Below are 14,226 nucleotides of genomic sequence, written 5' to 3' on the forward strand. Positions count from 1 at the left end.
GCTATGAATCAGGTGTGTTTAACACCTTCCGGTGTAATTGGGCAGCCATAAAGTTAGAGTCTCAGTTGTACCGCAATTTTCTGTACTTAGCATGGATTTAGTAATTGGGGCTTCTCCCCCAATGCTAATTTCCCTTGGCACCAGAGTTACAGGTGCTTGTACGCTACCTGAGTTGGTTGCTGGGATTCAAACCCAGTTCCTCTGAAAAATAGGATATATGCACTTACCCACTGAGCTATATTTGCAGCCCTTAAATATCTTAAAATTTATAAGATCCATAAAGCTCTCTATTAAAATGCAGTTCTACATTTTCAGCAGTAGCCCTCAACCCTCCCCGAGCTGTTAGGGGTTTCGCCCAGACCCTGTTCCTCAGCAGTGTGTTCCTGTCATTGGTATGTCTGTTAATCTGAAACAGTATCTGTTGACTTCCACCTATGGATGAAGGATTCCACCTTTGACATAGTCTTAGCTTCTGCTTGTCCCCACCGTCCTTCTTTCTGTGTGTTAATGTTTACATATAGCTATTCCAACTTTCAATTAAATCAGTACTTGAGATTCCTGTGTAAATATAGCTAAGCCTTGAAAAAAAATATATATATACACATACATACACATATATATATTTCCTTCCAGCGTGTTTTTTGTTCCTAGAATTAATTGCTTCATTTTTGCCTTTGCTTGGGTTTTTATGGAACTAAACTAAATTCTTTCCAGATTTTTTAAGGAATTGCACAACCTTTTTAAATGTTGTTTTCCTTTGAGTTGCTGTAATTTCCCCAGAGCCAAGCCTCCTTCATTATCCTCTCCCTGATTGAATAGACAGGTTTGATTGTCTCCAGCTGCATGCAGATAAAGAGAGAATCTTGGATGGGGCAGACCACCAGGAAAGGACCATTATATAGTCAATGTTTTTGGAAGAGCCATTGAGGAAAAAATGCATTTAGATTACTAGTTCATACTGCGCTTTTAGTTACACCCAAATCAGTCCATGTTAGAAGAGCATAATTCCCCCAGCTGTGCACAGCAGGTTATTTTCTCCTTCAAGTAAGAAGAGTGTGATAATTAAAACATGGGCCTGAGAAGATGGCTCAGCCCAGAAAAGTACTTGAGGACCTAACTTCAAATCTCAGCACTTATTTTCAGAAAAGCCAGGCATGGTTGTATATTGACTCTAACCCCAGCATACGGGGCTAGGGGTGCACAGGGGAGACAGATAGGTGGCCTGGGAGCTTGAAGGAAGCCAGCCTAAATGAAACAGTGAGCTTCTGGTTCAGTGAGAGACCCTGTCTCAAGGCATCATGTCTGAGCAATCGAGAGGCACCCAGCATCTTCTCTGGTTTATGCATGTGCATGTACAAGCACACATACAGATTAAAACCGAAGGGAGGGAGGATGGATGGAAGGATATGCATGGGGAAAATATATCTGCAGTCCTTAAAAGAAGTTAATATTCATCAGAAATTATTAAATGTTTTATTTGTTGAGATGGGAATCAAACCCTTAGGTCCATTCATGGTAGACAAAAAAACCACTTTTTTTGGAGCTATTATATTGTATACTAGCAACCATCCTTTCCATTTCTAACCAAGTTAGAGGGTAGATAAGTAATAATTTAAATATGAAACATGAATGGAGAACTGCAAGTTAAATCAAAGAGCATCACCTTATACCGTGATGAGCATTTACGTCGTTAACTGCTCTTGGTTTGCATGTAGGCTTTCTTCAGGAGCATCCAGTGGCCACCAGCAAAGCCTTTAAATGTTGAAGCTGCTTCTTTATAGCATTGTTCCACTTTTGCAATATTTCTACAAAAATAACTTTAAAATACTGTTTACTGAATGTAGTAGAGTACAGAAAAAAGAAACTAATCTGTTGTATGAAATCACTCTTTAAAAATTATTTAAATTATTTTATTTATGAAACATATTGATAACGCTTTTTTAAAGCAGAACAAAAACACGTAATGATGCCACTTGGGATAAAAGTCATGACACAGACAGTGGTTGGTGATGAAGGATGCATGCGATGAGCGAGAGGAGGGGACATGGGCAGAAGGTGACATGTTTGATGGAATAATTACATGTGGAATGGAAAGAATTGCATGCAATAAAATGGCGCAGCCATGTGTACACAGGCCTGGTACCTGGTGTCCGTGTGGTTTTCCTTCAGGTAAGACTTGATCCTTTCAGGAAACCTAAGCGAGCACACAAGGGGACTTCCTGGCAGTCTGTCCTTTCATAATAAGGTTTTAAATCTCAAGAACTTTTTAAACACTGGCATGCCCAGGTTAAAGAAATATTTTGGAGTTTGGGAATGTTGGGTTTTTGTTTTGTCTTTTTGTCTCATTAGGTTTTAAGTATTGTGTGCGTTCTTTGAAAGTTAAAGAACCGAGTAATGTCAATCACGCCCTGGCTCTCCCACCAACCGGGTATTGGTTTTTGTTTGTAGTACGCACCAAGAGTCGTGACCGCAGCCCAGCAGAAAGCTGGGAAGACAATTACAGCCCGGATCACAGGTCGGTCTGATTTTGGTTCCAAAGCTAGAATCAACAGCAGTTTGGCGATAATGGGAGTCTCTCCTCCCATGGGCTCAGTCGTTGTGGAGAAACATCATCCAGTCACAGTGGTAAGTCCTGCCGGAAGTCTGCCACTTGTCAACCCTGACAGTCATGGTCGGTCATTGTTCTGTCATTTACTCTGTGTGACCCACACCTACAATGTCTCCTGGTAAGAAATATGTTTATTCCAAATGGCATAAAAATCATGAACTAGAAAAAGTAATCGAGCATGTGGACTGCTAAAACAATAAACTATAAGGATTCCATGCCAAAAAGAATCAGGTTACCCGTAAATCAGCCACTCGTGCAGTGGGCCTTAAGTCCATAAGTATAAGAAAATGCCCTTGCATTTCTCACCTCGTTTAATGGCCTGACATTCTCACCTAGCATGTCTCACTTAAAAGACAGTGAGCTGCAAGAACTCTGTGCTATAAAGAAAGGTGCATAGACTCACAGTGGAGGGAAGTTCAAACCTGCCCTGTTTTCCCTCCACTTTGCTGCCTGCTGCATCTAAACAGATGCCCCAAGTCCAGCAGTTCAGCCTCGGTCTTCTCTTCTGTGAGGCAGCGTTGGTGAGAGGACTGAGCTTATTAAAAGTTACTAGGAAAGGAGCAGGAGATTTTCTGGGGTTTTTGTTTTGTTTTGTCTTAAATCTTTGAGTCTTTGCTTGCAAGTACGTCTGTGCACCACGTGTATTCCTGGTCCAGAAGAGGGTAACATAGCCCCCGAACTGGAGTGTGAGCCACCATATGGGTGCTGGGAATCAGACCTCAGTCCTCTGGAAGAGCAGTAAGTGCTGTATCTAAGCTATCTTTCCAGCCCTTGTATTTTGGAGAGGAAAAAAAAGAGAAAGAACCTAGAATCTCTTTATTATTTAAATGTTTTAATTGAATTAAAATATAATTCCATCATGTCTCCAGTCTTTCTACCCATCCCACATGTCTGGCCCTCCCACCCCCTCCCAAATTCAGCTTTATTTATATCAGCTTGTTGTTATGATGGAGCAGAGCCTCGCTACTTAGAATAAGTCACTCTAAGTAACTCATCCTAATTAACCCTCCATCATATAACGTATTCTGACCTACAGGTTGAGGGACTAGAATCTTAGAATCACTCTCTCTCTCTTTCTTTCTTTCTTTCTTTCTTTCTTTCTTTCTTCCTTCCTTCCTTCCTTCCTTCCTTCCTTCCTTCCTTTCTCTTTCTTTCTTTCTTTCTTTCTCTCTCTCTCTCTCTCTTTCTTTCTCTCTTTCTTTCTCTTATTGGATATTTTACTTATTTACATTTCAAACGTTATCCCCTTTTCTGATTTCCCTTTCAGAAACCCCCTCCCCCTGCTTCTATGAGGGTGTTCCTCATACTCCCACCTCCCCACACTGGCATTCCCCTACACTGGGGCATCAAGCTTTCCCAGGACCAAGGGCCTCTCCTCTCACTGATGCCTGACAAGGCCATCCTCTGCTACATATGTATCTGGAGCCACGGATCCCTCTGTGTGTGCTCTTTGGTTGGTGGTTTAGTCCCTGGGAGCTCTGGGGGATCTGGTTGGTTGATACTGTTGTTCTTCATATGTGTTGCAAACCCCACCAGCTCCTTCAGTCCTTTCTCTAACTCCTCTATTGGGAACCGTGTGCTTAGTCCAACACTACCAACCACCGGACTGAGCACAGGGTCCCCAGTGAGGCGCTCTTTCCTTAATTGTTCCCTTCTGGGCTCCCTGCTGCTCTAAAACATGTTTGCAGTACTTGCCTGGTAGTTGGTGGCTGTGAATCAGATAAACTCCTTCTGTTACTGCTTAGTTTTTGTCATGTGAGAGACCCAGTTGGTCCTCTATACTGTTTTATTTTGAGTTTGTTTGTTGGGGGGGGGGGGTGGGAGGTAAGTTTTGAGACAGAGTTTCTCTGTGTAGCCCTGACTGTTTTAGAACTCACTCTGTAGACCAGGATGACCTTGAACTCAGGTCCGACTGCCTCTGCCTCCAGAGTGCTGGGATTAGAGGTGTGGACCAGCATCCGGGTCCTTTATGCAGTTTTGTTTCCCAGGAATCAATACCTAAAACTAGCAGAAACTATTATTGCCAATAAAGCGTGGGTCTGTTTGCAGTGCCTTTGCCGATTTGCTGGGTACTTACTTGCTTCTGGAGCTAATCTGGTGCTCTGCTGTATCTTGTAGGTCATAGTGCCCATGGGAAGCCTAATCTAACTCTGCAGCCCCTCTTACCCATCCCCAAGGAAAACAGCTCTGATAAATTGTGTCATATTTCATGCTTAGCAACTAAAATTTCATACCAGCTGTAAGGATATCTCATTTGTGATAGCTAGCCATATGTTTATAGTCAGAGAAGCGTCAGTATAAGATACCTTCAGAAGAGAGGTTACTTTTCCATTTCTCCATTAGAGTTCTCACTTATTTTAAAGATTTATTTATTTATTATATGTAAGTACAGTGTAGCTGTCCTCAGACACCCCAGAAGAGGGCATCAGATCTCATTACGGATGGTTGTGAGCCACCATGTGGTTGCTGGGATTTGAACTCACGACCTTTGGAAGAGCAATCGGTGCTCTTAACCGCTGAGCATCTCTCCAGCCCTAGAGTTCTCACTTTTAAGACAGGATTGTACATGAGGACCCTGTTTTCAAGAAGTTTGTTTTTTAAACAAAATTACTCAGTCTTTGAGATACATGGTAAATATACTGACTAAATGCCTTTTTTGTAAGTTTTTTGTGTAGGAATATTTTGCCTTCATACATACACACATACACGAGAATTCCTAGTTTCCACAGAGATAATTCTTGTGAACCTCTGTGTGAGTGCTAAGAACCAAAACCCAGGTCCTCTTAACTGCTGAGCCATCACTTCTGCCTCTAAAATTGTACTTGAAATATTTTGCAGATAAGTTTTTCTAAGTGATGTCCTATAATAGAAATATTTGTATATCACTAAGAACTCGATACAAGTCCCACTGCCGGCTACTAAGACATTTTAGCAGGTACAATAAAGTCTCAAGCTTTCTCATATGTATGTATAGGACCATGTACTTATACACACAGTGCATGTTTGTACATAGCACATATGTGGACTGAGTCTGCCCTCCTGACTTTAGTTCTTTGGCAATCACGTTTCAATATTCCCTGGGGCTATGAACTGGTGTGCAGATCATCCTGCCTGCCCGCCATGTCTGGATCTGTCCTCCACATCCAGTTCTTCCCTTGATTAGGAAACTGTGGTCCAACCAGGTAAGGCCGCATGTTCCTTAGTCCCAGCATTGGGCAAGTGGATCACGAGTCTAAGTTCAGCCTGGGATACATAGCAAGACTTCAATGAAGGAAAGAGAAATTAAGAGAGCCTCCTGGGGAGCCTTCTCTGTGTGGCTGTAAAATGCCCAGTCTGCTCCAAAGTGAAAGCTGAGGTCAGTTTCACCATGGTTAGAAGCAGGACCTTGGCTGGCTAGAATAAAGGCTTTGTGGCTTGGAGCTGACCCCCATCCAAACATCAGGAAGTCCCTTTCTGTACTTGGCCTATGTGGACCTTTTCCTCTTAGACCTCTTAGAGCACTGATTCCCAAGGCTCTGAAAAAAAAGGCCCTGTTTTTTTTAAGAGTGGTTGTTGAACCAGTGGGTTCCTTTGGGAGAGGGGCTTCTCTGTGTTTGTTTGAATGGCAGCTCCACCCAGTGCATTGCTGGTATCTACAGGATGTCAAATATCTTTTGGTTTGGGTTAGAGGTGATGAAATGATAGTTACATATAGATTCAGATTATTAAAGCAGTCTCTTATCTTCACAGCAAACCATTCCTCAGGCAACTGCTGCCAAGTACCCACGGACCATCCATCCTGAAAGCAGCATCTCCGCTTCTAGGTCTCTCGGAGCCAGGCCGGGCCACGCCCAGTCTCTCTCAGTTCAGTCGATAAAAGTGGTTGACTAGAGGGGCTGTGTTCACACTCATGGCTATGAGTCCTCTGATAAGGACTTTCCTGGGAGCAGCAAGCTTCTTGGTTTTGACTTTTCTGTACTGTCAGAGCATCATGGACATATCATGTGCATCTTCTCAGAATTACAAGAGACTTCCCCATCCTTTGTAACTGTATGTATAGATTATTTTAATGTTATTTTTATTTAAACAATTAAGTAGAACTTTTTAATTAAAACAAACAAAAAAACCTTGGTTCTAAGCATGTACAGCCTGCCAGTGATTGCCATTGTGGAAGAATATAAATCTTTTCTGGACATTATTTCCAAAAGGAAATCATTTCCATTGTTGCTGGGCAGTAATTTACATAGAGCTTTGGAAGGGACTTTACTTTCATTACTAAAACTAATAGAAGGTCTTTTAACTTTTAAATAAAGACCAAGAGTAGCAGTGACATTTCTAACCAGAGCTTTCCTGCCTTCGCTGTATGGGCCTTCATCCCTCAGGCTCTGGAATTAAACACGGAGGGAAACAAACAACATCTGTAAATATTCATAAGGCTAAAAGGGAAGAAAGTTTCTAATTAGCACCAAAACAGAAAGGAATTCCCTGCTGGAATAAGCCTGCTTTCATTTCTCTTGCCTGTCTCACTGAGCCTGCCTAGTTCTTTTTGCTCATCCACACATGTGCTGCAGAGGAGTGGCGCTTTGAGACAGCAGACATGGGTAAGCTTAATGGCCAGCCAGTGTGAATAGACTTGCTAGGCCAGGCCTGATGCTGCATGGTTTTTATCCCACCACGGGGGATCTCTGTGAGGCCAGCCTGATCTACAGAGTGAGGTCTGTCTCAGAAAGAAGAAAGCAAGCATCTATGCAGAGCTGACGTAGGAGAAAAAGCTTCTTCGTGGCTTTCTTGCTGGCTGTGTTCTCTTAAGCCAGACATTTTAATAAATGGATTTCAAGGTCCTCATCTGTGATGTAAGTAGAATATTTGTCTCTTCCCTGTGTGACACCGTCCATCTGGGTCTCTACTTCCAGACATGAGTGGGTTTGGTCATCTGAAGCCTCTACCAACTCGAGTGTGAGCTACTTCTGTGCTCTATTTATTATAAAAAGCCATTTTTCTTGCTGCCTCATACTTCAAGGAGAGACTAAATGTAATGTAGGCAGACATGATTACATTTTATAATGATTACTTAAGGCTATTCTGAATTATAGGTGTATCAGGCAGTGGCCCAGCTACTACTCTAGCAAAAGCTCATGTGATTTTAGTGACCAGCCAGCAGCAACACCTCCTCTTACACCTTCCATGTGGGCACGCTCTCCAGAAGTGCTCTGCCCACCCAGGAAAGCCAGAAGGAACAGTATATGGATTGGTGAGATGGCTCAGCAGTTAAAAATACTGGATGCTCTTCCAGAGGTCCTGAGTTCAATTCCCAGCAACAACATGATAGCACACTATCATCTGTAAAGGGATCTGATGCCCTCTTCTGTCATGTAGGTGTACATGCGGACAGCACCCTTACGTTTAAATAATAAATATATAATTTTAAAAAAAAAAGGTAGGCTCCCCTAAGAAACCACTCCTGTGATCCAGAATCAAAGCCCCACTGTGTGGAGCTCAGGACCACTAAGCACATGCTGCTCCTGCAGAGGACCCCAGTTCAGGTCCCAGCGCCCACTTGGCAGCTTTAAACCATCTGTAACTCCAGTTCCAGAAACCTCAACACCCTCTCCTGGCCCCTGCAGGCACCAGGCATGCGTGTGTACATACGTACATACATGCAGACAGAACACTCACACATACTTAATCTTTAAAACACGGTGACGAATGCATCAACCCATCCTCCTCCTCCACCCCTCCCTGTATGAACCGCCCTGCGGCGATGCGTTAATCCATCCCATCTCAGAACAGAACGTCCTTAGGATCAGATAGCCAAAGTTGACACAGGTGGCCCATCCTCACCTTGCTTCTCCTGGCATCTTGCCTATTTTCTACAGAAACCTTGGTTTAAGCTCAGACCTAGATTTAGTATGCAAGCCAAGTCATAAAGACATCCTAATGTAAGCTGATGTAACTGGGACTATTGCAGGCATCATGTAACTAAAAGTACCACGTGTTGTCTAAATCACAAAATAATTCACAATGGCCTGGGTCAAAGAACATTAAGTTTGATGATAAAACACTCTAGAGTCTGCGTGGGTGTCTAGTTTACATATGGAGGAGAATGCTGCCCATGGTCAGTGGAAACTGGCCGGGCTGAGCAACAGACTGAGGAGAGACTTTAAATTCTGAATCTTGTGAATACATTGCCTCTTTTAAACATTTCTAGCAATAAGTGGGCCACTTATAATCAATGTAAGAAAAACTGGAAACTGTACATTCATGATAGATAACTAAATTGTCCTTGATTTTCTTACCAGCTTTTCCAGACCAGGAGTCAGAACTGGACTCCAGGCAGGCTTACAATGATACAACGAACAACTGGTACATTTTGTAACTTTCTCAGATTAATGCTTGTTTGTTCTGAACAAAATAGACTGTACCAGAAAGAACAAAGAATTAAAATTACCCACACTTAAAAGAGTATGAAGGGTTTAAGAATCACTGATGTGTATGTCTGGTTTTTGTTGTTGTTGTTGTTTTGGATTGGTTTTAGGTTTGGTTTTTTTGTTTTGTTTTCTGAATAATAGATTACACTTGTGTGGTATAAAGCCAGCAGTGATGAATTTCCAAACGCACTTTCTCTACAGCGATGAGAGCTCATGGCTTACATACCATAGCTGGAGGTCAAGCACTCACGGGTGTTTCCCTCATCCACACTGCAGTCTCTGGAGAAAACATCCTGTCTATCAGGAAGGAAGCAGCTAATTATGAGCACTTCAGTCATATTGACATGCGCACATCCAAGAGTCCATTATCAGAGCAGCATCTCCTAGCCCCTGCTTCCCAGGAGCCACCACTCTGATCTCAGTGTCACTTCATGGACAGAGCCCTTTCAGCTAGGGTGTTCCATGTGTGCACCAAATGACAGCGGGGAAGTCACACACAGTTTGCCTCAAGAAAAAGGCAAAGACTCTGTGTAGACTGGAGCAGTGGAGGGGTGGTGTGTCCATGTGCATCCCTGGAGGGGCATTGTCTCTGTACTGGAAAATCAGTCAGTTGCAGGATGGCTGTGGCCATCAGGAACCAACACTGAAGGAAGAGAGGAAAGTTATTGGAGTGTTCTTCAGCTTAGGAGACTGCACATTTCTTGGAGCTTGAGTCAGTTTTGCTTTTGAACTGCCGAATCTTTTCTGAAAACAAAGCAGGATAGTATTATCTTAGTTAGAGTTGCTACTGCTCTGAAACACCATAACTAAAAGCCACTTGGAGAGGAAACGGTTTATTTCCTCCACATATCCTGAATCCCAGTCCATTGATGAAAGGCCAAGGCAGGAACTCAAACTGGGCAGGCATCTGGAGGCAGGAGCTGATGCAGAGGCCATGAAAGAGTGTTGCTTACCGGCTAGCTCCCATGGCTTGCTCCACCAGCTTTCTTCTAGAACTCAGGACCACCAGTCTTGGGATGGCATCGCCCACAATGGGCTAGACCATCCCATATCACTAGTTAAGAAAATGCCCCATGGGCTTGCCCAGAGCCAGATCTCATGGAAGCATTTTCTCAGTTGATGTTCCCTCCCCTCAGATAACTCTTGTATCAAATTGACATAAAAGCTAGCCAGCCAGCACACATTCTAGATAAACAGCTGATGTTCTTAAATGTGGTTTACTGTATTCCAGGCACCAATTGTCCTATCCACACCAGCCTTTAGAAGTATTTATTATTTCCTTCCATGGTTTAAGGGGACACACTGCTGCAATGAGATTATAGAGCCTGCTGAAGGTCACGGAGTTGGAACCAAGGCAATGCCTGGCCTCACAACACAGCCCTAGCCACTTTCTCCCACTGCCTTAGTCTTCCCTCACAGTTTGCCTAGATACACTTTAAATGGAAAGAATGTATTTAAAACGGCAGGACCTAGTGTCCTGCAGGATTCAGTCATTCCTATTTCTGCCTGCACAAGTGCTGGTCCAGCTGCCAGAATGACTCAGGCATGTGCTTGGCTCTCAGTGTAACCTTGTCAATGAAAACAATGGTCGATGCCTCTCCACCTTTTTCTTCGGTGACCATCATTACATGAGAGTTCTAAAGCCACTCACTGGTGTTTTCACAGAATGTTCCCTGACAACAGTCTGTTGTTGGGGGCAGATGCTCTGTAACAGTCTCAGGTGGCAAAGCATCAGGCTCTGTACCCTTCTTTCTACCGAGAGAGGACATTTTCACAGCCACTAAGGTGATGGAGTTTGCCAGTAGAAGCAAGCAGCTTTTGGAGGAAGATATTTCTTGCTCAGTTGTTGAGAAGAGTCTGAGTTGTAGAAGGTGGTTACATCCCACCCTGCCTGTTCACGGCCACGTAGAAGTACCCTCACACTCAGTTCAGATACTGTGGTGGCGTGAGTAGGTTTGTCCCCCATAGACTCGTTTGTTTGAATGCTTGGCCCATGGAGACTGGCATGATTAGGAGGAGGTGTGGCTTTGTTGGAATAGGTGTGTCACTGTGGAGGTGGGCTTTGAGGGAGTGTTCAAGCTCCACCCAGTGTGGGATAGTCTCCTCCTGTCTGCCTTTGACTCAGGATGTAGAATTTCTCAGCTCCTCCAGCACCTTGTCTGCCTGCATGCTGCCATGCTTCCTACCGTGATGACATTGGACTAAATCTCTAAAACTGTAAGCCAGCCCCAATTAAATGTTTTCCCTTATAAGAGTTGCAGTGGTCATGGTGTCCCTTCACAGCAATAGAAACCTAAACTAAGACAGATGCTGAAACAGTGAGCATTGACCTAACCAAGGCATAAGCTGCTGTGTGCACACAAGCCATGTTCTCTTTGGCCAACTAACCTCCATTCAGGCTACTGCTGTTTATGAAGGAATAACACACACACACACACACACACACACACACACACACACACACCATTGAAGGGAGAAGGGATTTCTGTGAATGTGTGGCAAACTCACCAGCTAGTTCTGGGAATCCTGCACACAACAGCTCCTCATACAACTGCTTGGCAGGGTCCAGCTGTGTCAGCAGAGCCCCGTGCAGCCAGATGAGCAGAGCCCTGTAGCCATGCTCATGGAAGCTGTCATTACCTGTGTCAGGGATAAAAGACCCAGGGTGAAGCACTAGGCACTGACATCTTTCTGATGTGACCTCAACTCTAATCACATTTCTAAGTGACTATTGGTGTCCATCCATCCTCCCTGATCTGACAGGTCAAAAGCCCAGTGATGGGAGGAAGGCCTATGATCCTTCATTGCCATCACGACCACCATTGGGACACAAGGCAACCTGGCCTCCTGCTTCTGCTCTAGGAAACACCTAAGCACTCATGTGGTCTGGGGTTCTAGGGGACTAAATGGCTTTGATCCCTGCCTAGAGGTATCAGACAATCCCCACAAGATACAGTGCCCTCTAGCAGATCAGGCTCAAAGTACATGTTTCCCCTTGTGAAAATTCATATTTTGAGTCAATAGGTTTGAACGACAGTCTACAGTGTGGCAAGTTCCCTGCTGCTGTAAATCATTTGAGCATCAAGCATGACATTAGCGCCATGCTAATGAGATTGTACATGTGCAGACTTACAGCTGCTGTCCTCCCAGAAGCCTCCCCTCAGCCTGTAGGGCAATTCCTTCTGGACAGAAACCTTCGGTACTAAAGCTTTCTGTGGCGGAGGAAGACCTTTCATCCCAGAACAACCTGCAAACTTTAGTGAAAGCCAAACTGGCATTCCAGAGGCATTCCAGGGATTGTGTCCTTGCTTCTTTGGTCCCCACTCAATAGGCCAAAGTAGTCAACCTTTGCAAGCACAGCTAACCGAACATTCTCAGGAGTGTAGCTCTCTGCTAAATTCCAAACCACCTTTGCAGACTGAGCCATGCTAACTACCCCTATTGCAGTGACCTCTGGCTTCTGCCAATTGTGTGCACCAGGCACTGACTCTTGAGGAGGGAAAGACCATTACTCCTAACTTTAACTGGCTTCATCCTGTCCATGTCATCTGGCCGCCACTCACCTGACCACTGTTCCTCAATGGCTCTGATCTGGTCCTCTGTAAAACTCCACAAGCGGGCCAGCCTCTGCCAGTCTTTCTTTTTCAGCTGCCGATAGGCCAGGTTCCAGAGCAGTGTGCGGATTTGCCTGGTCTCCAGACTATGGTCCTGCTTGAACGTCAGTGTAGAGCTCACTGCTGAGTCCTGGATGCTCTCACGGTGCTCCTAAGTTGAAAATTAGCAGTAGCTATTGACTCTAAAATGCTCACTTGTCACCTTACGTCATAAAGGATTGGTAAGGCAGCAGCTGACTCCTTTCAGTCTGTCCTAGAACATCTTTTGTCATCCAAGTTGGATGGAAATGTCTGGAACAAGAAGTGTGTGTACTGTGTCTGAAACAGCAAACGTGAGTGAGTTTGCAGTGTTGTGTCTGTGTTGCCGACTGATATCACCCACTTTCAAAAAGAGCTGAGGGGACATGATGGCGAGTGAGACATCACAGCCAATGGCTTTAATGGCCTTACACTCAACACTAGCCTCTCTCTTTGATGTATTTGATTTTCTCATCAATGCCCCTAGTATGCATCCTTAACAAAACCTCATAGCTATTCCTTCTGCTCACTCTAACTCAAGATAGGGTAATATAGGATAGGATTGGGTAGGGTTGAGTGGGATAGAGTTGGGTAGGGTAGGGTTGTATAGGGTAGGGTAGGGTTGGTTAGGGTAGGGTTGGGTAGGGTAGGGTTGAGTAGGGTAGGGTAGGGTAGGGTTGGATAGGGTAGGGTAGGGTTGGGTGGGCTAGGGTAAGGTAGGGTAGGGTAAAGTGGGTAGGGTAGGAGGAAGGGAAGGGGGACAGGGTAGTGGACAGAACAAAGTGGCTACCATTTCCTTTTAAGCCACTGCAGCCATGCTGAGCCCAGCAGCCCTGCACCTAGACCGGTCTCTTGTTTTCTGGCCTTTCTAGGTTGTTTTCTATCTGCTTGGTGGGATCTTGCATAATCAACCACTCATAAACACTGGAGAAAAGTGTCTCACAGAGGAAAGCAAGTGCCTTCCTAGAACTGCATACTGCACATAAGCCATTAGGACTGCAGATAAGCCCCCTGCAGAAGGTCACAGCTCTGTGACGGGAATGCAAGCCATGACTCACCAAAAGGTTTAGTTGAGACTTCCCATCTCATCTCCTTTTATGTGTATAATGACTTCTATTTTAGTCCTCCATTTAAATAAAAGTGAATCTCAATGAAAGACACTCTGAAAACTAGATGGTAGTTCACCCCAGGGGAGGGAATGGGCAAAGGGTATGGGATGGCACCTTTCAAAACTTCTGAGAAGGACTTAGTGGGCCCGCTCTCATCCCTCACCTTGGATCAGCCTGCACCCATCATGCATCAGCAGCGTCCTCCAAAAAAAACTCTGCACACATCTGGGGATCTGCACCAAGGAAAGGGCAGGGCTTTCTTGTGATGTTAGGCCTTGTGTGCAGAGACTGGGATAAGACCGGTAGGTGTGGGCTATCCACAACTGTTCAAGTAACCCTAAGATGCAGTCTCCAGTGTAGCCTGGGCTTCCCTGCCATGATACCTTGTTTCCAGGAATAGTGGGAACACCAAAAAGTTCACCTTTCCTCCTCATTCTGTCCCATAAGATGGCACACCTATGAGATCAAAA

The 14,226-nt window shown here is 44.5% G+C and overlaps 2 protein-coding genes across 9 annotated transcripts in view; one reads left to right on the plus strand and one right to left on the minus strand.

Moving 5' to 3' along the window:
• Poc5 (POC5 centriolar protein) overlaps positions 1 to 9,070 on the plus strand; it is a 28,953-nt gene extending 19,883 nt beyond the window's left edge. The window contains exons 12-14 of one of the 3 annotated variants that reach the window (XR_001780803.2): positions 1,950 to 2,169; positions 2,449 to 2,625; positions 6,338 to 6,695. Coding sequence is in view for 2 of the 3 variants with exons in the window: in NM_026173.3 (NP_080449.1) it covers positions 2,449 to 2,625; positions 6,338 to 6,478 (318 nt within the window). In the remaining variant the exon portion in view is untranslated. Of the gene's footprint in view, positions 1 to 1,949; positions 2,170 to 2,448; positions 2,626 to 6,337 lie in introns of all 3 variants that reach the window. The other 2 variants (NM_026173.3, XM_006517751.3) reach the window with 2 other exon arrangements.
• Ankdd1b (ankyrin repeat and death domain containing 1B) overlaps positions 7,993 to 14,226 on the minus strand; it is a 55,125-nt gene continuing 48,891 nt past the window's right edge. For 4 of the 6 annotated variants that reach the window (XM_006517683.3, XM_006517681.3, XM_006517685.3 and 1 more), the window contains 2 exons: positions 12,579 to 12,780; positions 11,372 to 11,655 (listed from right to left, as the gene is read on the minus strand). In XM_006517683.3, the coding sequence (XP_006517746.1) occupies positions 11,399 to 11,655; positions 12,579 to 12,780 (459 nt within the window). In that variant the 3' untranslated portion in view covers positions 11,372 to 11,398. Of the gene's footprint in view, positions 9,760 to 11,371; positions 11,656 to 12,578; positions 12,781 to 14,226 lie in introns of those variants that run through there. The other 2 variants (NM_001042714.1, NM_001369169.1) reach the window with 2 other exon arrangements.

This window comes from Mus musculus, chromosome 13 (genome assembly GCF_000001635.26).
Source record: "Mus musculus strain C57BL/6J chromosome 13, GRCm38.p6 C57BL/6J".
Lineage (NCBI taxonomy): Eukaryota > Metazoa > Chordata > Mammalia > Rodentia > Muridae > Mus > Mus musculus.